Source organism: Mchenga conophoros, linkage group LG23, assembly GCF_057382185.1.
Source record: "Mchenga conophoros isolate Kocher_MC1m ecotype Shallow Benthic linkage group LG23, M_conophoros_male_GT1.1, whole genome shotgun sequence".
In the NCBI taxonomy this organism is placed as follows: Eukaryota; Metazoa; Chordata; class Actinopteri; order Cichliformes; family Cichlidae; genus Mchenga; species Mchenga conophoros.
This window is the reverse complement of record NC_140547.1, coordinates 54,549,976-54,576,822: the sequence shown is the minus strand read 5'-3', so window position 1 is coordinate 54,576,822 and position 26,847 is coordinate 54,549,976. Positions and strand designations below refer to the sequence as shown.

Below are 26,847 nucleotides of genomic sequence, written 5' to 3'. Positions count from 1 at the left end.
TTTATATTTACATCAGTCTAATTGAAATATACACAACAGTGTTATAGCAAACTGTGACGTAAGTGTGTGTGTGTGTGTGTCTTTGTATGTCTCTCTGAGTCTGTGTGTCTATTTGAGAGAGACAATGAGAGAGAGGAAGGGGTGATGAAAACAATCTTAGGGTGTCATATACAGTCATTGCTATATATGGTACAAATCAGTAGTGGATCACTGGAAAATTTGACACACAGACACACAATTACATGGACTCTCACCCAAACACACATATGCACACAGACAGGAACAAATATGAAATAAACTCTAAAAAGGTGTCATGAGAACAAATTCAATGCTTTTACAATGGTGCAGTCTTTGGTGCAATGGTTTGTTGGTTCAAAATTAAATGGTGGTGGATTTGGAGGACAGAGAAGACCATCTTGGATGAACACAGCTAATGGAATACAGTGAACTTTGGAAATGGAAACAATGGAAAACTTTGAACTATTTCATGTCTAAAATGATATTTCTTGAACTTTAGTTGAGAAAGAAAAAAGGGAGAAAGAATGCTGATACAGTAAACACAAACAGTTCATCACAACATTTGTCAGGAGCAAATAATATATTCACATCATCAACCACATTATGACGAATAAGTCCTGGTACTGAACAAAGGATGCTTGGCTGAGATCAGTCCAGTCCTGCTCGAGCACAGTGTCTTCAGTTTGTTGTTTCTCCTCTACAGAGAGCAATCCTATCTTGATAGACCCTGATGTGACAGTATTTCCTACTGGCTGTACTCTTCTGGCTCCTAGTTGTGTGATGTTTGGTACCGACATTAGCCAGTTCTAACATAAACTGGTCTTAACATGCAGCTTAACTTGAAACTCAATATTGCTTGCTAATTAGTAGGCAGACCCACCGGATGTTACCGTTTCATTTTATTTGTTCCACCCTTGCCAGTGTGTGCATCACATGACAAAGTGGGTGGGTGCACCCTTCACTTCTGCCATTGCTCGTTTAGTAGGGTCTCCAGACAGCTTCAGCAGGAGCCATGTTTGTTGGTGAGCTACTGTGACTGGACTCCACCTCCGCACCCACCCCTTCGTTCTGACTGGGTAAAGAGGGGTGCAGGAGGGAAGAACCTGTGGAGGCATTGGTGCATGGTGGCAAGATCCTTGGTGGTGAGCGTGAATCACTGCTGCCTGCTCCGCTTGTCATCATGGAGAACTGGTAGGAGCCAGCGGCAGTGGAGTAGTAGAGATATGGTGAGGAGGTGGACTGGAAAGGCCCGTTCTGAGCTTGGGGTGCATTTGCAGGATAGGGTGGAGGCAGGTAGGTGTGGTACCTCCCTGCAGGGGTGGTGGCCATGGCTGTTGCCATTGTGATACCGAGTGCACCATTGGAGACTGGATTGTGGGATGGGGTGTAGGTAAAGGCAGCTGCAGTGGGAGGATAGTGCACCCGGGGATCAGAAAAACGTGAGTCAGGCAAGGAGGGCAGGGAACTGAAAGGCCGTTCTAAGGTCATCCTTGGGTCACCAAAGGCAGTGAGCTCAGAGCCTGAAAGAAGACAAAGGTTGATTGTTACAACTTAATCACAGTGTTCCCTACGTGTGTCACCACGCATAGGTTTGTTACCTGTTAGTCGAGAGGACAGGTCACTGAGAGAAGAACGACCAGGTGATAGAGAATTAGCCGTGGGAACAGTGGGTGTAGTTATCTGGCCAAGATAAGGATACGATTGATCGTAAGACCATGATGGTGATGACTGCATCTGTCTGGAATCTGAAAGAGATACAAGCAGACAGGAGAAAGGGACTGTGAGCGAAAATACATGTAATATATAATCACTGATACCTTTGGAGCAGTAAAATGTTTCAAAGGTTTATTCCTTCAACAGTGCTAGTTTCAGTTACTGTGCAAATGTACTGTATATAAGGTTGGAATCCCGCAGTCAGCTGAGACTGAAGAAGTCATCTGGATGAAATGTTTCTCCCACTGAAAACACTACGTCCAGATGAACAGGAGGTTCAAGAAAAGTTTTTTTCACATGACTTTTTCCTGTGCTACTGACACTCCCAGTTTATGTTATGTTGCATGTGGGTGGGGTGATTAGCACTGTTTCTATTTAGTGAGAAGGTCCTGAGTTTGATTCCACCCCCAGGTTTTTCTGTTTGGAGTTTGCATGTTCTCCCGTGTTCGCGTGGGTTCTCTCCAGGTACTCCGGCTTCCCCCCACAGTCCAAAGATTAGCAGTTGGGGTTAGGTTAGCTGGTAATTCTAAACTGTCCATAGGTGTGAATGTGACTATGAATGGTTGTCTGTGTTAGCTCTGCGGCAGGCTGGCGACCTGTCCAGCCCTATGACAGCTGGGATAGGCTCCAGCCCGACCCTGACAAGGATAAGTGGATGAGACTGGATGAATGTTGAATGTGACTATTAAAAACTTCAAAGCCACACTTTAAAGAAATGTTCATGTTCAAAGTAGCCATTCATTTTACCCCAATCTCTCCCTTCCTAATTATGTCCCTCCATCTATTTTCTTACAACGTTAATTATGTCTTCCTTACTCTGTTGTTGGGGCTGCAATTAAGTCAAAACTCTTACCTCAGGATTGAGGACTGGTATGATATGTTCGTGCTGAAATACTGTGTTTTTTTCCTTTCACCAAACAAGCCAATTTGGCCAAACATATCCACATTAGACTTGTATATCCAACATCGTCCCAGAAGTCTTGTGGCTTGCTCAGATGCCATTTTGCAAAGCTAAGGTTTTAGGGATACAAGGCTTTTGGCTGACAATGCTACCAAACAAGCCATACCTCTTCAGTTTTTTCTAATCAAAAGAAAAACATTGAAAGAAACCTGGAACTGATGAGCCTCTAACATTGATCTCTTTCTACCTTGGTGTTGCATTAAAACACAAAGGAATACCCCACCGAGCAAACGACCAAAAATGTCTGCCTTTATAGAGGTGGGCACACTCGCTGATGATCATTTAATCATGACCATTTGATTAACATCTTCATGGAAGTAGTAATGGTGTGCTTGGTTTTTTATACACTGCTTCTGCATTTTGGCTTATTTTCTTTAGTAAATAAATAATAACACAGTGTAATATGTCACATTTTATAGTTTATCTGAGTTTGTATTAAACTAATGTTAAGACCTACTACAGACCACATTATTTTTTTTACATGTTCTGAGATATAAAACTTTAGAATTTAATTTTAATTTGTTAACTATTACACTCAGAATTTGGAGTTACATTCATCGTAATAAGCAACTGTTCTATGATAAGAAAAACTGTGTGGTACGACTGATTCAAGAAAAATAACTGTCCTGCTATACTGAGATTAAATTAAGGGAAGAGGTTCATGTCAGTAACTCTTTAAGCATAAACTAAACATCAAATGAAAAAATAAAATTACATGACACTTCAAGAAATGATCATGTACGAGCTTAACAAATTAAATGATGCATTGCATCAGCTTGCATGAAACAATACAGAAGTCTTTCTAGATAATTGATTTTGGCTCCTGATTGTTTCTTTTTTTGAAGGAATTATGGACTGATGCCGCATACAAACAAAAATCGCCCTTCTTACAGCTTTATTAGAAAGGTGGAGTGAAGACTGACAGGAAAGCAGAGGGGGGAGACATGGCAACGGGCCACGGGTCGGACTCAAACCTGGGCTGGCCACTCTCAGCCATGCAGCATTTGATCACCTGCTTATCCAACTGAGCTCAACCAGCACCCTGTTTTGACATTTACTTGCTTTGTTTATTTCAAGGCTTTTACCAAGGCTACTGGCTCATGGGTGGCTCCTGGTTAGTATTTAATGAAGTGGCAGGACAGTGTATTTCCACCTCCAACTTGTGGTGGTATTCTGTACCCAGAGCTTAAGTATGGAGGCTTGTTCTCTGGATTTTCTCCCAGTCACTCACAAATGGAATTGGTTGGGTTGGCATGGGTTTTCACACTGGTATTGATGGTAGTCCCATGAGTTAAAGGGCTATCTGCCTGTATCAGTATTAGTAGATCCTAACCTTTCACACAGTGAGGATACATCTGAGCATTCCTGGTGCTATAAGAGGCAAACTGGGTCTTAATCAGCCCAACAGGTAATATTTGTGGGCAGTGGAAGACTTGAAAATTGCAGCTATGCAGACAAAGTATGTAAAGATATATAAAGCTTTTTTACACAACACGTGTTAATTCTAACTCTGTATTTCTTGGACTCACTTTGTCAGGTCTTAACAAAATGATCAAGTCTTGAGCTGTTTGAGGTCCAAAAGACTGGCAGGAACAGGAACTTTGAAATGCCTGTAGAAAAGCCAGTTCAGCATCAGAGTCCTTTGTTTTTAATGGTCCTATATGATCTCTTCAAAGGTTTTGTAACGATAAAGGCACTGATCCTATTAGAAGTCCATCTGTAAGGAAGACCATTGATCATTGATCAAAGACCACTGATCAATATCCATGAGTCCCATTCACAGAGAGTTGGGGAATGGCTGCAATCACGGCATGTAAGATGGTGTACGACGCTTACAAATGTGGATTGCACAACACTGGACATTATATTTCTTCATTTCCATTTAATACTTGTACAACTGCTGTTACTGTATATATATATTTATATTTCTTCATACATTCTTATATATTTCTAAACTTTATATTGTGTATTTTGTTGTACAGTTATTTTATTTTCAACTTTAACTCATATATTTTATCTTATTCTTTCCCAGTTAAATTTACCCTTCATTCTAATTTGTGTTGTACAGTTATTTCATTTTTAACTTTAATTTTTATATTTTATTTTATTTTATTGCTTCCTAGTTAAATTTACCCTTTTAAATTTTCATATTTATTTCCTATCTTATTCATAGCCTTTTCATTTTTCTTTAGGTCACAAGCAGTTGTCTAAGCATTTCACTGCATATCGTACTGTGTATGTGACAAATAAAATTTGAATTTGAATTTGATTTGATGACAGATGTACCCTTAGGCCCCTCCTCGATTCAGAGATGGTCTTTCCCTTTTCACGTAAATGGCCTCCTTGACTCCGCCCTCAAACCAGCGTTCCTCCCTGTCCAGGATGTTACATCCTCATCCTTGAAAGAGTGTCCACTGGCCTGTAGGTGTAGGATAGACTGCAGAGTCCTGGCCTGACAAGGCGGTAAATGGTAAATGGACTGATTCTTATACAGTGCTTTTCTACTCTCTACTCTCCCGGAGTACTCAAAACGCTGTATACAACATGCCTCATTCACCCATTCACACCCACTCATACAGGCACTTCTAAACTCAAGTGCAACTAATTAACATTCACACACATTCACACTCCGATGAACGCATCGAGGAGGGTGGGCCAATTGGGGTTAGTATCTTGCCCAAGGATATTTGGCATGCAGACTGGGGAGCCAGGAATCGAACCACCAACCACCCAATCAGCAGCTGATCTGCTCTACCACCTGAGCCACAGCCACCCCACAGCTGTTCTGTTTTGTGCCATCCACTTCACCAGAGGTTGTTTGGTTTCCCCCATGTATAAATCCTGGCAATCCTCCTGGCACTTAACAGTGTACACTATGTTAAGGATTTCCCAGGTTGCGGAGTCGCGTTTCCAATTCACTAAGCCTGGCCTCCAGAGCTGCAAATAGGCTACATTTCTCACAAATATTTGTAAAGGATGCTGAAGAGTAGCTATATGTCTGACATGCTGAGCAGGAAAATGTGGGAGGGACAAGTAAAGAAGCCACGCTGCCAGTGACTTGGCTATGAGCTAAGGTAGCGAATACCTAAAGACAAAATGAATGAATACTAGAAACTTATCAGCTGGTTCAGTGGCGTGTGCTTTGGATAAGGCACGTAAAGATGAAACTATGTGATAAGTCATTATCTGAAGGTTTTAATTAAATTGGCTACACAAAATACCACTGTGCATTTAACAGGAACTGGAAGTGATACAATAGCGCAGAGAGAGCCAACAACACAAATGTGTAATAAGCTGCCATTTCAAATGTAACGGAGATACAGCTACGTGCATGTTTGTTTATTCACAGCATGGAGAAATTATAGATGTGAAAGAAAGGAAGACAAATTAGAAATGAACGCTTGGTGGGGTTAGTGAGAGCGACAGGTTGTTCAGAGAAGAAAGGGCGAGGAAAAAGTAAGTTAACTGCTGAACATTGATTTTTTTCTTCATTTTAACAGGGTCCATGACAGTAGGAAGCACTTAGAGATCACCTCTGTTTCTTTTTCACTCAGTGTACACGCACCTCTTCTGCTACTTTACATCTCCGCTCATCGTCACAGCTTGAAAATACATGAAAGAAATATCAAACTGTTCATAGAAAGCAATCATCCACCACAGTCACATTACCTCCATGCCTCCATGCCATGCTACAGTACAGTCGTTTTAAAGGTAGTAAGAATGTTATAACAGGAATCCAACAAATGTATTTTTTTTTGCGTATTTGAACTTAAGGTTCCTTAAAACAGGTTCGTTTGAGCAATGTTATGATGTTTGGCTGCTTAGTTATCTGGAATTTTACTTTGAGTTTTATTCCTTTTAACATATTTTTAAACAGCACAAAAACAGTTCAGTTGATTCACTTCTGAACTGTTTCAGCTGGAAGGGGCATTTAAGCTACATATGGCAGCTGTAGTATGCGAGCTTTTTCTTTTTAGTTTGTGACAGTTACATACAAATTTTTTTCTCACAGTAGCACTTCCTGCTAGCTGACTCTCATTTCCTCCTTAAGATGCCAGTTGTGTCCTCACACACACACACACACACACACACACACACACACACACACACACACACACACACAGATATATTAAAATGCACACATAAGTAGGAACTGACATTCTGTGTCACCTCCACTGAAGATGAGGAGAAACAAATACTTTCTTTCGGTACAACATAGAGCATCCATGGAGAAGATAACAGATCTCATTAACTAAAGCCACAAGAAGATAAATGACACACAAATGCCTGTTATCACTAGAAGCGGAGTTAAATGGACTAGCTTTTCTTTTCCTTCTTTTCCTGGGTTGCTGATCGAGGATTTTGAGCTTTGGCATTTTTGGTGGTTGTCTTGTTTTTATGATTATTCTTGGTTCTTATTTCTGTCTATGGGTTTTGGATTATTCCTGTCATCTGTGCCTTTAGTTGGTTAGCAGTTATAGTTTCTCTTCGTGTTCCCATTCTCTTCCCTTGGTCTTGTCTCCATGATTTGTCTTCTGTCCCTGTGTCAAGCTTGTTTCTTAGTCTTGGTCTCAGTGCTACTTCCAGTTTTATTCACTTGTCCTGTGTGTGGCATATTCAGTTTTGCTTCCCCTGTCTTGTTACTCCTGATTTGTCCCTGATGTGTTCCCAGCTGTCCCCACTTCCCTAACAACCATCCAATATTGTGTCCGAGTCTCCCTTTGATCTTTGTTCGTGTTCTCCTGATTAGTATGATTTCCTGTAGACAAATTTGGACTCATCAGCCCAAATCCCCGTTAGTTAACGCAGATCGCCTCGTGCGAGGGCTGTATGGCGTGAACGTGTTGGCGCGGCTAGCTCGTTAATGCGTTGATGCATTAACGAGCGTCATCTGGACCAAGTATCCGTCGCCTTCGCCAATGCTGGTCCCCTACCAAGCCTCCAGAGGTGTTCCATTGACTCCACCTTCACCGATCCCCGGTGTGTCCGGTACAGCCATCTGATGGGGTCTGTCAACTCCACTGCCTATGTGGACCTCCAACCCAGCTTAAGGGAGTCTGTCACTCTAATCACCTTACAGCCATCTGAGAGCTTCCTTCGATGCTGTCCTCCATCCAAACCACCGGAGAGGCTCTGCTGCAGTCGCTGGAATCCAGTCTTTGCCACCATTGTCAGCCTCCAGTCCTGTCGCTCTAAATTGTTGGCCTCCAAGGCAGACCTCCTCAATGCCTGCCTGTAGACCTTGCCTTATGGCCAAACCAGCCACTCAAGCCGCTGCAGCCTTTCAGACTAACCTCTTGGCCAGGCCAACTCCCTCATTATCTGCTTTTTTTAGATCTGCTTTTGGTTCTGTTACTGTTCGCATTGTCCCTCATGGCTGTGTCGTCCCTTGCACGTCACTTTGCAGTATGAATGTAACAGCAAGATAATCGACTTCTGCTGCAGTAGACTTTAGATAGCTGCTTTGTACTGTTTTGGCACATGGTATTGAAAAGTGTAAAAGTAGAGGAATTATGTCCTTAAATTTAGTTACAGCACTTTCCAAAAGACACTCTGCTGTAATGAAATGTATTCCCACTACTGTGTAATCCATTACTGTAAATTTAAATATTAGGAACTGATCGAATGAGCAAGATCTTGCATGGAGCTTCAGAAAGAGACACCACTGACTTTCCCCAATGCTCCCCTGACCTAAATCTAATGTTTAATCCTCTGGGACATTATGGTTTGCTCCATCCAACACCACCAGGTTGGACGTCAGGTCGTCCAGACTGTTATGCCCTTGTCCAGATGTGGGATGAGATCCCCTAGGAGATGATCTGTAGTCTCAACAGGAACATGCCCGTGACACATGGCAACCTATTGACTACCATTTTCAACTGCTGCAATGAAATTTCGGCAAAAATTTTGTCTTTGACTTTTGGAGTGTCTTTGAATTCAGCCCTCTGTAGGTTGATCATCTTCATTTCCATCAAACATACCCAGTCCATATCAGTATAGCCATCCAGTATGATGTTTTTTTTTCCTTTACAATCCGAAGTGTTCATTCATATGTGTACTTAAGTCACTCAGTGACATGCGAATCAATTTATAACGTTTATGAAATGTGGTTTTTCTGAATTTTGGGTTGATATGCTATCTGTCTTGATTAAAATTAGATATTGGTCATTTCTTTGTGAGCAAACTTATAAATTCAGCAGGGAATCAAATAATTATTTATGTGGCTGTATTTTAATCATATTCTTAACCAGTGTTGGTCAAGTTACTTGAAAAAAGTAACTAGTAATTAATTACTGATTACTTCCCCCAAAAAGTAATCCTGTTACTTTACCTATTACTTATTTTCAGAAGTGATTAGTTACTTAGTTACTTTTTAAAACATGATTTACAACCTGAATAGGTGATAAAGCGATAGATCTTTCAGCCCAATTCTACTTTTTCTGCATAATCCATCATACAAAATGTAATCAAATGGAAAAGTTAGTTAGTTTTAATCTTTTAACTTTATGCATCAAGCAAACATTAAATTATCTGCAACATTCTCTGACTGGGAGAAATTTGTTTAACATTTAAACCTGTTTTCTGTCATTCCAGCACATAAAATAAAATATTTTTTGTGTTAACACTCAGTCTTTTAAATAGAATGAAGTAAAACACAGCAGAAAATAAATAAAATCAAAGACTCAGTGGTCCTGTTGCTCTATTTACACCTGTTTAGCAGGAGTGGGGCAGGCGGAGGTTTACCCTGGTGCAGGTGTGCCGCAGCGGTCAGTGGAAGGATACGGCAGTTTCTCTGTGAATGGCACATTCCAGCGGCAGCGTATTTGGCGTTTGCTCGGGAGTTCTGGGGGTTTTTTGCTGTAAAAAGGTTTCTTCCCACACAGTGAACAGAGGACGCTAATGTTTTTGTCACTTTTTATGGAATCAAACTCCAAGTAAGGTCAGCACTTCCACGCTTTAAACGCTGCACGCTCATACTCTCTGCCGCACTTGTTATATGATCCATTGTTGATCACAGCTGTTGTCACGAACGTCGCACACGCTTGCGTTACTGTCATGAGACACTCTCACAAAAAAAATCACGGTTTTAGTAACACAGTAACGCAACATGCTTAATGACCTTTTTTGCAACAGTAATCCCTTACCTTAGTTGTTACTTGACAAAAATTTATTGGATTACCGTAACGCGTTGCCCATGTCTGTTCTCAACACAAATGATTAAGAGATTAGAGTTTGGATTTTTTCCCCCTTAATCATAAACACCTTCATTTAGAAAATGCATTTTGTGTTTCCTTTTTTTTGTCTACTATTTAAATTTGTTTAATGATCTGAAACATTAAATGTGACAAACATATATAAAAAAGTAAATCGGGAAAAGGACAATCCCTATTTTCAAACCAGTATATACAGTGTGAAGACCTGGATGTAGTGACCCACTTGGATCCAACTTAGTTTTCTTTTGAAGAGTTGAGAAGTTCATGTGTGTCTTTCCTTTGATCTAACGTGAAATAAACCCAGACCCACTTCACAATTGTTGATGGTCATTTCTATGCATTCGGACTGGCTGCCCATGGTGATAACAACTTCATCTCACCTTCGAACTTGCTATTTAACACTGACACATAGTACAATGAACCTGGGTCTGGTTGAAAAACAGCTACTATATCCTTTACACCTACATCAGGAAAGCTGGATGACTGTCATGGATATGGATCCACATTAAAGGGGCATCAGTTAATGAAAATGGTGATATATATAACAGTTGTACAGTTGTGGACAGGTAGGAACATGAGTGACTGATTTGAAGGACATAAACATCCTTACCAGGAGTTATCTGAGTGTGCGTGGGGCTGGAGAAAGCGGCAGAGTTGAGAGTTGGAGGTTGGCGACTGTTGGCTGACGATTGATGATGGTGATGAGGAGGTGTCACCCTCATGGAGCTCCTTCTCAGCTGTTCCAGTTCTGTTAGCCTCTCAGAGAAAGCCAGGGAGCCTGGTTTGACTTCGTCCATCTTCTGACGATGACCTGAGGCAGAAAGTTAAGAGGAAATCGTTAGAATTTCAAGTATCACTCCTGAGCTCAAAATTCCTGAAATTTATTGAGTTGTCAGCAAAGCACTCCATGCTTGTGATGTGATTACACTGTGTGTGTGTGTGTGTGTGGCTGCACTTTAAAGCTCTGATACTGAGCTCCAGTTACAGGCACTTCCTCACAACAAGGGAAGTGTGCATTTGTGTATTTATACTGTGTGTGCATGGGTGAGTTATAGACGAGTGATGGGTATTCACAGCTAAGCAGATTTGACAAGTGCTCCTGTTGTTTTGTTACTTCTCCTCTTGTTCTGACCAGTTTCACTTGTTCATGTCATATGGAAGTGAAGTGGACTAATGTTATTTTAATGACACTTATTAGCATTTATTAGAAGAAACACGTCTATCTTCTTTCTTCTCCCATTCGTAAGCCTAAAGAAATCCCCGTGTTTCATCATACTCAGTGGGAGAGGAAGTAAGTGTTGCATCAGGTTCCCCTTATGAAAATACTCAATTGAAAGTTTGTCTGCAGGGGTGCGTCTTCACTGAGTATGCAGTTCACAAAATAAAATAAAATTGATGAAATAATGACATTAAATAAAACATATTATCCTAAGAAATTGTTAATAATATTATTATAATTCAAAGTGTTTATTGTCATGTGTACAGAAGAAATAGCATTTCTCTGTGCAATGAAATTCTTCCTTTGCTGTCCATACACAAATGCCAAGTAGGTAGGGTTGGAGGAACAAGATAAACAAGGATAACAATAAGACAAGATATTAGATATATAAAGATAAAAATAAGGATAAAAATAGTGAAAGTTAAATAAATAAGTACAAAAATAAGTAAGTGAAGACAGGTGAGGTATGCAGATGTAAATGGATGTACAAAGGAGCTCAATGTGCAAAATAAAGTTAGTGTGCAAAGTGAACTGATGTGCAAATTGCAGTTGAGGTAGGTCAGCTGTTGTTGAGTCGGGACAATTAAAATGGCATGATATAAATGCAGCCTAGCACCAAATACAGTAAAAAGGTCTTACATTTGGTAGGTCGACCTTTTGTAATAAACTAAATTAAAAAAAGTTGTTTATTATTGGTGAGTCTAATGTGTTGTTAAAAGGAAACCCTTTAAACAATGGCACATCAGAAGTTTGTTTTTTAGTTTTCAGGTTCATTTATTATTACCATGCCTTGTTCTGCGAGCCCAATAAACAATGCCAAAATACAAACCGGATTCCAAAAAAGTCGGGACACTAAACAAATTGTGAATAAAAACTGAATGCAACGATGTGGAGATGGCAAATGTCAATATTTTCTTCAGAACATAAATCACGGAACAAAAGTTGAAACTGAGAAAATTTATCATTTTAAGGGAACAATATGGTGATACAAAATGTCATGGTGTCAACAAATCCCCAAAAAGTTGGGACAAGGCCATTTTCACCACTGTGTGGCATCTCCCCTTCTTCTTACAACACTCAACAGATGTCTGGGGACCGTGGAGACCAGTTTCTCAAGTTTAGAAACAGGAATGCTCTCCCATTCTTGTCTAATACAGGCCTCTAACTGTTCAATCGTCTTGGGCCGTCTTTGTCGCACCTTCCTCTTTATGATGCGCCAAATGTTCTCTATAGGTGAAAGATCTGGACTGCAGACTGGCCATTTCAGGATCCTTCTCCTACGCAGCCATGATGTTGTGATTGATGCAGAATGTGGTCTGGCATTATCTTGTTGAAAAACACAGGGTCTTCCTTGAAAGAGATGACGTCTGGATGGGAGCACATGTTGTTCTAGAACCTGAATGTATTTTTTTGCATTGATGGTGCCTTTCTAGACATGCGAGCTGTCCATGCCACACGCACTCATGCATACCATCAGAGATGCAGGCTTCTGAACTGAGCGTTGATAACAACTTGGGTTGTCCTCGTCCTCTTTGGTCCGAATGACATGGCGTCCCACATTTCCAAAAAGAACTTCGAATCGTGACTCGTCTGACCACAGAACAGTCTTCCATTTTGCCACACTCCAGTTTAAATGATCCCTGGCCCAGTGAAAACGCCCGAGCTTGTGGATCTTGCTTAGAAATGGCTTCTTCTTTGCACTGTAGAGTTTCAGCTGGCAGCGCGGATGGCACGGTGGATTGTGTTCACTGACGATGGTTTCTGGAAGTATTCCTGAGCCCATTCTGTGATTTCCTTTACAGTAGCATTCCTGTTTGTGGTGCAGTGTCGTTTAAGGGCCCGGAGATCACGGGCATCCAGTATGGGTTTACGCCCTTGACCCTCACGCACAGAGATTGTTCCAGATTCTCTGAATCTTCGGATGATGTTATGCACAGTTGATGATGATAACTGCAAAGTCTTTGCAATTTTTCGCTGGGTAACACCTTTCTGATATTGCTCCACTATCTTTCTGCGCAACATTGTGGGAATTGGTGATCCTCTACCCATCTTGGCTTCTGAGAGACACTGCCACTTTGAGAAGCTCTTTTTATACCCAATCATGTTGCCAATTAACCTAATTAGTGTTAATTGGTCTTCCAGCTCTTCGTTATGCTCAAATTTACTTTTTCCAGCCTCTTATTGCTACTTGTCCCAACTTTTTTGGGATTTGTTGACACCGTGTAATTTTGAATCAACATATTTTTCCTTTCAAATGAAACATTTTCTCGGATTAAACTTTTGATCTGTCATCTACGTTCTACTCTGAATAAAATATTGACATTTGCCATCTCCACATCATTGCATTCAGGTTTTATTCACAATTTGTTTAGTGTCTCAATTTTTTTGCAGTCCGTTTGTACTTCACTTGGACATGAATGTCATGGTACTTCTTTGCTTTTAATAATTCTTTTAATTGTTTTTTTTTTCAAAAGTGGAATGATTGCACTACATACATTTTTAGTGATTTAAAAAAATGAGAGGTGGGTTATCAAGTTTGACTTTATTTGGGATTTTCTCTGCTCACAGGTTCAAAGATGATTCTGACAGTTCACAGGGCTCTAGACTAACTTTTCGCCATGGTTGCACTGGTACGCCTAACTTTTTTTCTTAGGCGCATCAGCACAAAAGTTAGGTGCACTCAAATTTTTCAACCGCATCACTTAACACCACAGTTTTACATGTGCACTTTTTGGGGGGAAAATTGCAGTCCATATAGACAGTATTCATTTGTAAATGATTAACTAACAATTTTGTGCTTAAAGTGCTTTGGCACTCTTTGGCAATATTGTAGAAAATGTTCAACTTAATCATCATCTCGACCTCCTCTGACGACCTGTTTGCTGCTGCCTGCCGCTGAAAGGCAGTGGTAGAGGGAACTCTTGGGCAGTGCATTTATGACGACATATAATGTGTTTTCTGGATACACTGTGCTTTTTCAGCATTCAAAGATTGATGGCACTGTGTCAGAGCACTGGCTATGAATTTCAGAAGGATCAGGCCTTAACAAAAAAGTTATCAATAGTTCTTTTCATCTTTTCTTATTCCCCACAGCTACATCCACTTCTGTCAGGCCTAGGCTGCTCACTAGGGCTGGGTATCATCACTGATTTCTATAATCCATTCAATTCCGATTCACAAATCCTGATTCGATTCAATTTTGCTTCAGACAGTCAGAAATATTATAATTCTGATCATTTATCAGCACTGACTTTATCAGAATTGTGAACATCACAGCAGATGCCTTTGTGTGAAAGTAACTGAGAGTAAAACACAGAAGAACATGAACGAGATTTTCCTGGCCTGGACTTTTATAGCAGATAACCTTAAAAATATTCTGCAATATTCTGCAATTTTGCATAGATTTAAAAAAGTTAAAATTTCTTCAGTATAGAACAGCAGAAACTAGGCTTTCTTATCCAAGGTCATTAAGTTAAAAAAAAAAGAAAAAGTGGCCGACAGCGCTGTAAACAACGGTAGACTCGTGGGTAATAAGCGAAAGAATAATGCAGAAAACAGAGATTTGAGATGGGAAACTGTTCTTGAAGTACACTGAGAGAGAGAGAACTGTGCATGAAGTGATTTTTATCGTGGTGGAAGCAAAACAGCAATAGTAAGAGGGAATTCATGACGACATTGATCAAATGTGAAGCGTAGTTTGGATCTTCTTTTGCTGCTGGCTCGGTGAATTTTGGTTGGAGAGACAAAACCTGCAGCTCAGAATCAGCGCAAAAAGACATAAACACAGCGCGGACCCGACGCATCAGAGTCAGCGAGCTGTCGGCTTTCAGCCCCGATGGCGTGTCCGTGTCCATTTACTGTTTGGTGGTTGTTGAAATCGTTTTGTGAACTTTAATCTGGGAATCTGGCGTTTCTGGCAAAACACGGTTATATTTAAAAGTGGATTTAATGAAGCGATATCGCTTCATTCAAGCTACTCATCTCTCTCTATCCACCTGCACTTTCAACTGGACCACGGCCAATCAGAGTGGTCCCGCCCCTGACTATCTCTAATTGGTTTAGTCCACGATAGGGGCATAATGTGTGTCTGTTGTTGACCACACGGAGACTTTCAGAGTTGCAGAGATTTTTTCTTGTTACCCGAACATTTGGTCGCACCGGTGCGACCTACGATTTTTTTTAGTCGCACCATCGAAAAATTTGGTCGCATTTGTGACCAAATTGGTCGCACTCTAGAGCCCTGGTTCATGTTTTCAAGGCCAAGCTCTATTAACTTCATGTTAGCAATTAGAACTTGTGTGGCATAAAAAGAGTTTGCTCGACAGCGCTTGTTGGATTGACCAATACTCAGAACCATGGAACTGGGGAACGACAAACTCAGTGAAGATCTAAGGAGAACTATAGATTAACACAAATTGCGAAGGTCTTTTGGAACCATTTATAAACAAAAATGCAGTATTGATCAAGGATCAATCCTGGCATGGACTATGAACACTAGTGTCACCATCGATTGTCAACCCCTATTCCAAAATCAAGACCTTCAAGCGTGGCTAAAACTAAATATTTACAAGAGAAGAAGAAAAGAAGAAGAAAGAGATATACAAGAGAAAAGCTGAGCTATTTGGCCAAGGTGTCCAGAGGTAATTTTTCTAGGTGTAAGTCTGAAACATTCAGGCCTAATAACACTGTACCAACTGTCAAGCATGGAGATGGTAGTGTTAAGCTCTGGGGCTGTTATTCTCCTAGTGATGAAGGAGGAGGATGACCTCCAAATTCTTTAACTTCAGTCAACAGCGAGATGGTTAAAACTTTTAAACAACAATATATTTAACAGGATAATAATCTCAAAGATAACAAAGATGTATCTTTGTTATCTTTGAGATTATTATCCTGTTAAACTGGTTTTGTAATGGATAAAGCAGGCTAACATAAAGATTCTGCAATGCCCTTCCCAAAGCTTCCCAAAGGACAACATTTAACCGGATCCATGCCAGGAAAGGAAACAATTTAACCAGCCTGTGTAGATCCTAGAAAATCCAAAATGAGTTCAAACTTGTTCACCCAATTCCTCATTTTTAGTCACCTTGAGGCAGCTGTGGTGATCTGATGCTTTATAAATAAAATGAAAAATGAAAATGAAATGAAAATAAATATATACATATACAATCATTCCACTTTGAAAAAAGAGCAATTTAAACCTCACTAAAACCCCAAAATTACCATGACATTCATGCCCATCATGACTGTACGTAAACTTCTGACCACAAGCATATGTATTTTTGTAATTTGATTTGATCTACAAGCGAACTGTATTTAACACCAGGTTAGCGTTTGCCTAGGAGGAAAATGTGAACATTTGTATGTCAGTAGTACTCACGCCGCGGCTCTCTGGGACCATCCACTGTGATTTTAATGGCTCTTTGGTATGTGGCCACCTGTGGAGGGTTGGTGAATACTGTGATGGTCAGTGTGAAACTTTTCCCTATGAAAACACAAGAAAGGGAGAAAAAGGAGGGTGAAAAGAGAGAGATGACGAGAGAAAGGGAATGGACAAAAATCACAGGGCAAAACCTTTATACAACATATGTATATATATATATATATATATATATATATATATATATATATATATATATATATATATATATATATATATATATATATATATATATATAGGGCTCTAGAGTAACTTTTTGCCATGGGCATACTGGTACGCCTAACTTTAAAAAGGTAGGCGTACTGGCACAAAAGTTAGGTGCACACAAATTTTATAATAATTTATATAATATAATGTGTTTTTCTGGATACACTGTGCTTTTTCAGCATTCAAAGATTGATGACACCGTGTCAGAGCACTGGCTATGAATTTCAGAAGGATCAGGCCTTAACAGAAAAGTTAGCAATAGTTCTTTTCCTATTCCTATAATCCATTCGATTCCGGTTTTCAAAGTCCCGATTCGATTCAACTTAGCCTCAGACAGTGAGAAATATTATAATTCTGATCATTTATCAGTACTGACTTCATCAGAATTGTGAACATCACAGCAGATGCCTTTGTGTGAAAGTAACTGAGAATAAAACACAGAAAAACATGAAGGAGATTTTCCTGGTCTGGCTTTTTATAGCAGATAACCTTAAAAATATTCTACAATGTTCTGCATATAAAGTTTAAATTTCTTCAGTATTGAATAACAGAAAAAATAGGCTTTCTTGTCTGAGGTCATTTAAGTGAAAAAAAGAAAAAGGAAAGAAAAGGACAGCAGCCACAGCGCTGTGAACAACGGTAGACTGGTGGGTAATAAGCGAAAGAATAATACAGAAAACAGAGATTGGAGACGGGAAACTGTTCTTGAAGTACAGAGAGCGATAGAGAGAGAGCTAGCTGTGCATGAAGTGTGATTTTAATAGTCATGGAAGCAAAACAGCAAAATTCATGACAACATTGATCAAATGTGAAGCGCAGTTTGCTGCTTCTTTTGCTGCTGGCTCGGTGAATTTTGGTTGGAGAGAGACAAAACCTGCAGCTCAGAATCAGAGCAAAAAGACGTAAACACAGCGCGGACCGGACGCATCAGGATCGCTGAGCTCTGACAGCGTGTCCGTCTGCGGGCCGTCGGGTGAGAAAGCCGAGAAAGACAAAGCTGATTCTGATGCATTGGCTCTGTGTTTACGTCTTTGTGTGGAATCAGTGTACCTGCTCTCGTTTGCTGTTTGGTTGTTGTTGAAATGGTTTTGTGAGCTTTAATCTGAGAATCTGGCGTTTCTGGCAAAACACAGTTATATTTAAAAGTCGATTCAGGATTTAATGAATTGATATCGCTTTATTGAAGCTATTCACCTCCCACTTCCACCTGCACCACGGCCAATCAGAGAGGTCCCGCCCCTGACTATCTCTGATTGGTTTAGTCCACGATAGGGGCATAATGTGTGTCTGTTGTTGACCACAGGGAAGGTTGCAGATTTTTATTTATTTTTTGCTACCCGAATACTTGGTCGCACAGGTGCAACCAAATATTTTTTTTCTAGTCGCACCACTGAAAAATTTGGTCGCATTTGCGACCAAATTGGTCGCACTCTAGAGCCCTGGATATATATATATATATAAAACACCCAGCACGCCCCTGCGGGCGGTTTATCCTTCAAGCTCGGGTCCTCTACCAGAGGCCTGGGAGCTTGAGGGTCCTGCGCAGTATCTTAGCTGTTCCCAGGACTGCGCTCTTCTGTGTGGTGGTAGACAAACAGAAGCAGACGGCCGTAGTGATCGATGTAGCGGTTCCGAATGACAGCAATATCAGGAAGAAGGAACACGAGAAGCTGGAGAAATACCAAGGGCTCAGAGAAGAGCTCGAGAGGATGTGGAGGGTGAAGGTGACGGTGGTCCCCGTGGTAATCGGAGCACTAGGTGCAGTGACTCCCAAGCTAGGCGAGTGGCTCCAGCAGATCCCGGGAACAACATCGGAGATCTCTGTCCAGAAGAGCAGAGTCCTGGGAACAGCTAAGATACTGCGCAGGACCCTCAAGCTCCCAGGCCTCTGGTAGAGGACCCGAGCTTGAAGGATAAACCGCCCGCAGGGGCGTGCTGGGTGTTTTTTATATGTATATATGTATATATATGTATATATCTCACATATATATATACATATATATATGTGTGAGAAGGCTAGGTCTCGGGGGGGAAAGGATTCAGGCTCGGGTCCTCTAACGGGCCTGGTTGGGTCCTGCGCCATTCCCATTCAATTACCGGCCAATATATATGTATATGTATAAGGAACCAAGGAAGATGTTTGTGGGGGTGCTTGTGGGGGAGCTTGTCCTACAGCATGATTGTATTCAAAGCAGAATTACGGTCCACAAAACCATTATACTAAGTTCCTGCAGAGTTCAGATGCTGGATGATGAAGTCTAGTGCCATGCTAACTACATCACCTACTGATCTGTTGGCTCTGTACGCAAAATACAGGGAGTTCAAGAGAGAGGGGGTCAATCATTGACTGTAGATGGGACAGGCAGAGGTGAGAGCAACAGGTCTGTAGTCATTAAGGCTTGTGATCATTGTTTTTCAGAACAGGAATGATATTGGCAGCCTTGAAGCAGGCTGGCACATGACATATCTGCATTGAGGTGTTGAAAATGTTAGTGAACACTGTCGACAGTGTTTCAGGGTGGATAAAGACATTGAGTGCTGAGGTGCTTTGTGGGGGTTCTGGCTCTTTCTATATAGTAATCCTGGAAATTACATTGCATTTGGTTTTTATTGGTAATGGTCGATGTGTAAACTTTATTCCAGCTTCTGAGTGTGATATACAAAAAGTACTGAAAGTAAAAGAGTTTTTGAAAAGCAAACAATATGTATGAGAATAAAAAACTATTACTTTGTCCTTTGCTGGATGTGACTTGATTCCTGAGATTGTGGAGCAAAGAAAAAAGGATGGTGTACATAAAAATGTTTTTTCATGCAAACTTGTGGTCATAGACAAAGTTAACAATTCGAATGTAGAATATTACATATTCTACAATAATACAGAATGTTACCTGTAATCATGAATATTACAAGGTATTATGAAGCTATTCGCACATATCTGCAGTCAATCTTTTCAAGTAGATATTTTTAAAAAATGAGAGAAAAACTAAAAAACTGTCTTTCATTTATAAACTAAATTCTCTGCTTTACCTTAAATGTTATAAAAACAAGTTTTTGTAAAGGTTTGATCATTTAAATGACAAATACTTTTTTGAGTGACTTAAAGTTTGGCTTTGGATGTAGCCTAATTAATTATTTAGAAAACTACTGTGTCCCATTTCTAATAGACACCTGCCAGCCAATCACAAACCAGTGTTTAACTGCGGTCATATCTAAGAGATATGAGTGTATGTACCACACATTAACAGGACTATCTCTGTGTCTGTGTGAAGTAGCAGTCACTTAACACTGTGCTAGATGTAAACACTGCACATGGCAGAGCCCCACTGCTGTTGCGTTTCGGGTGTTACTCTCATTTCCCTCTCCCTTTCTGTCTCCTCTCATTATCTTAAATTATGATACATGAAACGTAGTCATATATTATATAACATATATAGTGCTATACAAAGCTCAGAACTGAATAACAGTTTAAGTTGTCTAGAACCCTTCTATAGGAAACACTAACGATTAACACATGACATTCTCAGCTGTATTAATGGCCACTAGATGGCAGCTGACATCAGTGTGTCTCTGCTGTCTTTGTGCAACCAACAGAAAGAGATCGTGATCCTGGTCTACACACAGTGTTTTCTCTGCTCTATATAAGCAAAGGAAAAGCACACCATGAATGAAAAATGTATAACAGCATTTCTGTTCCCTTGTTTACAAAAAGAGTTACATGCATGCACACACACACACACTACATTAACAGATAACAAAGAGCCTGTGTGCGTCTTAACAAATGTTTTCTCTGCAGTCACTCTTGCACATCTCACCCTGGGAAAATAGGACGAGATGTGATTCATGAATGTGCACATCATGTTACTCAGTTTAGCTAACAATCAAAGTTAAATACACACAGAGTGTGTGTGTGTGTGTGTGTGTGTGTGTGTGTGTGTGTGTGTGTGTGTGTGTGTGTGTGTGCACATGTATGTAACCAATTTTCAGTCTTTTTCTCAGTTCCTCTTTCAAGACCATGATTTCTGTATTTCACGATATATGGCCACACACACACACACACACACACACACACACACACACACACACACACACACACACACACACACACACACACACACGTCTGGTTTGCTATTCTCATGGGGACATCTCATTGGCATAATGCTTTCCTGAGCCGGTTACCCTAACCATCAAAAATGCCTAGCCCTAACTATAACCATAACCTAATTGTAACCATGACACTAAAACCACATTTTGAGTGTGAAAAACGCCTGAACCTCGTGGGGACGTGGATTTTGGTCCCTACGAGGGGACTGAAAAGTCATCAGAAAGCATAAACAAAGAAGAAATACAGGTTAGCGAGGCAAACGTTCTAAAGTCAGAACAGCTCTGTGCAAAGCAAAGGCAGCACTCGTGAATAAACGAAATCAGGCTTTGATCGAGTGAGCATGAGATGATGACATCTGCACAAAAAATAATCTTGACTTGAATCCATGAGTGTACAGGTTTATCAAAAGCAAACAGAAACACGGTGAGATGTGATTTTACACATATAGAAAACGGTAAGAAATAAAATATGTATTTACTGCACGAGGCATATCGTATGCACCTGTCTCCTCTACATTTATTCAAAAATGAAGAAGCAAGGTCCAGATTTTTCACCAGATTATTTCCATATTGACTGCTTTATTTTTCCAGACAGAGTCCAATAATTGCATTCTGAGAACTGATCCACGAACCACCAGTTTTGTTACCAAGTCTGTAACAAATTTTTCACCAATTTCCAATTTAACTTTTGGCCATTTAGTGGAAATGAAAGTGACATTTGTGCAGGTTTGTATCGTCTCCGTCACATCTGTACGTCTTACACATGTGTGTGTAAATGATTTGCGTCCTTCCTGCGTGTTGTTCCTGTCACCTTATCATGAAACGCATTAATAAGAAATAGACGCACAGAGAACAAAGCACTGCGTGTCACAGCAGTTTGGGTCAGACACTGTTTTACAGACAGATGCAACTACAGTCTTCCAGCTGTAAGTCAACATTACAAAAACACTATCTTAAAATACTGCTGGGAGAGAAAATGGTCCCATTGTATTCTGTGCTGTTAAATTTGCATGAAACAAATTTAGACTCACTCTTCTTCATTTGAATTCTGCTGCACTTGAAATATTAATATGCTCATTTTTTCAACTTAAGGTCTGCACAGCTGATAAAATATTGACAGTTATACCAATTTCTTTTGGCTGGGGGAGGATTTATCAATATTGTGTGTGTCTGTATGTTAGCAGGGTTTGTGTACACAAGACTGGTGTTTTAAATAGATAAGTAGGGACATTTGCCTGTGCCTGATTTAGAGTAACTGTGCTTGTGTGTCCGTTAAAAAGAGAGGGAGAAAGAAAGAGGCAGACACTGGATGGGATATTAGGAGGAAGTTGTGTGAATGCTGTTTTTATTCACATGTACTTCCCCTAATTTAATGCTGTGCTGTATGCTTGTACAAAACATGTCTATTAATTTTCAACCTGTGGAAGATTTAAAGGTGAAACTCTTCTGACTAATGTCACTCATACTAATAAACTGGTGCCTGCTAATTTCACACTGTACAACTTTTACACTGTACAGTAAATCTGCATTCACATTTCCATGGATGTTTTTGCGTGTCTGTGCGTACCTCTACCGCTGCGGCCCACAAAGCGAAGGTCGTTGAATCTGGCCACTTGGTTCTTGATTGCAGCTGTCGCATTGCGAAGCTCTGCTGAGTAATTCTCATCATTTCCTGCCATCACTGTAACCAAGGTGCCATCTGGAATGTCGCCCAGGGCAACCACCTAGTGACATGTTGGCACAAACAAGAGAAAAGCACGAGTGTGCGCTGTGTCTGCGTGAGGGTTTAATCCAAGTTTGAGGTTTTCAGAACATCTTTGTATCCAACCTGTTCGGTGCCATTTTTCAGTGCACACGTCCCACAGAGGTTTTTACACACCTGATGCTACTTTGCACCAAATGTCAGTCCATGCAAAGCAGGAGTGCAAAACTCCTGATTATGCAGATGGGACAAGGGTGTCAAACTCAAATACACAGTGGGCCAAAATTCAAAACTGGAACAAAGTTGTGGGCTAACATTAACATTTATTGAAAAAAAAATCTTCCTCCAGATATAAGAATGAATCTTTTCTTATGGACTCAAATAAGTTTTGCTGAAAAACTGAATATGGAACAAGCAAAGCTTAATACTAAACAATATATATATTAGCTGTATAATACCAGTAGGCCAGCTCTAATAGTAATTTGGTATGGCTTCGCGGGCCAAATGTAATTAGGTTGCGGGCCAAATTTGGCCCGCAACCTAGCCAGAGTTTGGCCAGAGTTTGACACCTATGAGATGGGATGATTGTGGGATGATCCAAAGTAGAGTACAACAAAAAAGTCATCTATTAGTGACTGAGCAGCTAATGTTCATATATAAAGACTGAATTGCTGAGAGGCTAGCACAATTTCAAACTGACCATACGCTTGGTTTGACTGAGAGGCAAAGAGGCAGTTTTACACTGAACTTCATGGACAGTAAAAGATGCAAATGATTAACTAAAAGTTGTTGAATAAAGCTTTTGTGCGTACTGTTAGGCTTTACCCTCCACGAGAGCTCAGCGCACTAGAAAGCACACTCTCCTTTTCCACACCTACACAAATATAGAGCCAGGCAGGCTGATTTCCATATTGTGGCTAATCACACCAAAGCATCATTGTGCAAATAAGCAGGGCAGATATAGTACTATGGAGCATCTCTGTCTGTGACCCAGAGCGCTCCAACCAGCGCTGACTGCCACACTAGTATTAAAAGGACTCAATTATACCTTCCACCTATTGGTAATCACTTAAAGTGGTGTGAGACTGAGTACCAGTGCCGGTCACAGTAATGAGATAAGTTGATGGAATCACACTGGCTGCAATAAGCATTTCACTGGGTTTGGAAATTATTCAAGAACAAACAGTAAATTCACCGTCGGGCAGACTGTGGAGCAGCAGCAAAAAAGCAGCCCAGCAAATATGTGTGTTTGTCTATGTACACAGAACAATACCTGCAGAGTGTGTGTTATCAGCTACATACAATATGGATGCGCGTCTTTCGCTGTGTGCATAAAATGTGCGTGTTCATCTCAACAGTCATCCATTATCAGTAAGAGGCAGTGACATCCGCTCATGACACTCCATAATGATGCATAATGCACCAAACTCTCTCTTACACACACATGTATGCGCAAACACTAATGCATAAAACTCAGTAAATCAATCCACTGTGTTTTCTGCAGCTAAAAGCCGCTTTTCCACAAATGCATTTTGTCTCAAAGTGCAGGAAAACCATCCACATGAGGGAAACGCAGCAAAAACAAACAAACTTGTGTTAAATCACTGAGGGTGGATGGATCATATGACCCACTGGTAAGACAGTATAAAGGTCTGTAAAAACGGACCTTTGTGAGTGATGCTGGAAAATGTACAAAATGTTAGATTTGGTACATTAAACACTAAAGTCGTAAATCATCTGGACCATTTACATCAATTAACTTTTAAAGGCAAAATGTCAAAGATTTGTTCCCAGATGTGAGGAAATGCTGCTTTTCTCTGTTTGTCAGTGAATATACTGAACAGCACGTTGGAGAAGAACAGTAAAGGCAATCAAAGTAATAGAGAGATGAACTCATGATGATGTAATAATATAAAAATGCTACATGTTATTATCAGGAAACTTTCAGTAGGTGAAAGGTTCGTGATCACTTGGTTAGAGGTGGAGCTGACTGTATACGTAACAGTAAAACCTGGTATGTATGTGAACTCTAAGTACGCACAGTCCATTACAATGTACAGCACGGCCTGTGCTAAAATGACAACATACACACCTTAAAAGCAATGGGCAGAGTCTTATTACACCTCCAGTGAGTAGGCAACACAGAGCACAGGAAATTGGGACTGTCTGTCTTCACCAGCTCTCCTGGATGATCTGGCATCACCTGAAAAAACAGCAGCACAGTTATTTTAGTCTAAGACAGAAATAAGCAACCAGTCCCGTGCTGCCCTACCTCCACCATGCCGTGGTCTGCAATTCGCAATTTTCCCACCATAGCAGCTCCACCACCGGCCTCCTGGGCTCCGAGAGGCAGGGCCTCGGCCATCTTCCCCCCCGAGGCGAGGGTGGTAGAGGGGGGAGTATAGCGGCGACCGGGGGCAGGGTCTGTGACAAAACCCAGGAAAAAATAGTCTTTGAATCACGTAATCATCAGAACAGTATGAGAATATATTTTCACTCTTCATTCATTGTTTAAGAAATAATTTCAGCAGAGAAAGAAAACGTAGCGATTCTGTTTGCTCACAGATATTTTCTTTCCCCCCCCAGTCTGCACTAACAAGGACTTTTTTCACTATTCTGTCACAACTTATGATCAATCAGTAAGTAGATTAGTAGGTAATGACTAGAAAGATTTCTATAGATAGTGTTTGACAAATTATGACTACGCTTGCTTTTTATTCAGGTTAAAAACACACACACACACACACCTGTTTCACTGTACAGGTGTGTGTGAACTGGGATCTATAAAACACACACACAGAGTGAGACTGAGAGATGTTTAAGTTGTACACTTGTCGGGGCACCACAACCACAGGAGAAGGTAACCAGGTGAACAGGTGTGACCGTTTATTTTGCTAATAGTTACATTTGTATCTAAATGTTAAATTGACTGATTCTTATATCTGATTTTTTTAATTTCTAATCTGGAGCCTTCAAAGTATTTTATACAACACACCTCATTCACGTCCTTTCATACAAGCGCTTTTGGTCTAACATTCACACACATTCACACTGAGAGCACAGAGAGTACCCTGGGGTTCGTATGTTGCCCAAGGATGGCATGCAGACTGGACCAACCTGATGACCTTCTCAGTCAAATCCAAAGTTTTGGATCCTAGTGAGCTCAGGTAACACTCATTCGTATTATAGCACACATTTGTTAGTTCAGAATGAACACTTCAACACATGGTTAACATTTTGCATCAATCTCTGAAGAATTCTGGCAGCAGTGCAAAACTCAGACTCCACTTTTTCCCCTTTTACAAACACTACAAACCACATTCACCAGTTCACACAATAACTCTGTTTCCATTCACGAACGCAGTCACTGAGAAAAGGTGGGGTTGTATATTTAAATCTAAGAAACTTTGACTCGTGGACTGGATCAAACCAATAACCTGACAATGATCGTTTGAGCTGATTTGGATGTCACAGAGTAAACCGGTACACGAACGCTGGATTGTGCTATATTATGTATAAAGCTACAGTTTTCTACAGGCCTGTAAATGACAACGTTGTTGTACAATGACACACATTCCAGTATATGGATATCACCATCACTGCTCACACACAAACACACACGGACCGACAAACCACGGACTAACACCGCGCCGTCAGAGACCATTTCTCCAAAAGCTCAGTCAGTCAAACTAATGTGACAGCTGAAGAGAACAAATATGTTCTCTGCGCATGTCTTCATACTTTATCGTGAACAACAACCAGAATAATACGTCGTACCGTATTTGGCGTCCCACGGAAACACCATCTGTGCGTCCACAGTCTCCTCTCGCTGACTTTCACTATAAGCCTCCTGCTTTCCTCCTGTTTGCGGCCAAGAAGCGGATTCCTGTGTGCGCGTCGTCCAGTACTTATCTGTCAAACTACCCCGACCAAACGCGACACATTTAAATCCGTGCAAACATGTCCCCGACGCTTTCAGATGTGTTTGATGCGTCCTCCATACAGAGTAGAAGTCAAAGGCAGACTTGAGATGGGTTCTGTAGTCTTCAAAGCTCAGCAGAACAAACTTCCGCTCATACTGAAAGTGGAAGGAAATGGGCAGACGTTGGAGGGGAAAAAAGAGAGAGTATCTGACTGTATTTCAAAGTAAGTAAGCGCTTTCATCATAACTACTTCTATGTCCTTTCCGCTGCAGATGAATGGCCATCTCCGATCTTGGCGTCAGCCTTTTACCGGCACCGCTCTGGATTTGCATCTCGTCTGCGCAAAGACCTG

General features: G+C 40.7%; 1 protein-coding gene across 1 annotated transcript; it reads right to left on the bottom strand.

Moving 5' to 3' along the window:
- Positions 1-26,847, bottom strand: runx1 (RUNX family transcription factor 1). The gene is made up of 8 exons (XM_085264529.1): positions 26,350-26,847; positions 24,845-24,996; positions 24,665-24,775; positions 22,438-22,594; positions 16,503-16,607; positions 10,517-10,717; positions 1,617-1,763; positions 1-1,538 (listed from the first exon to the last, which is right to left on the bottom strand). The coding sequence occupies exons 1-8, from the start codon at positions 26,375-26,377 to the stop codon at positions 997-999; spliced, it is 1,443 nt and encodes a 480-aa protein (XP_085120655.1). The 5' UTR covers positions 26,378-26,847; the 3' UTR covers positions 1-996.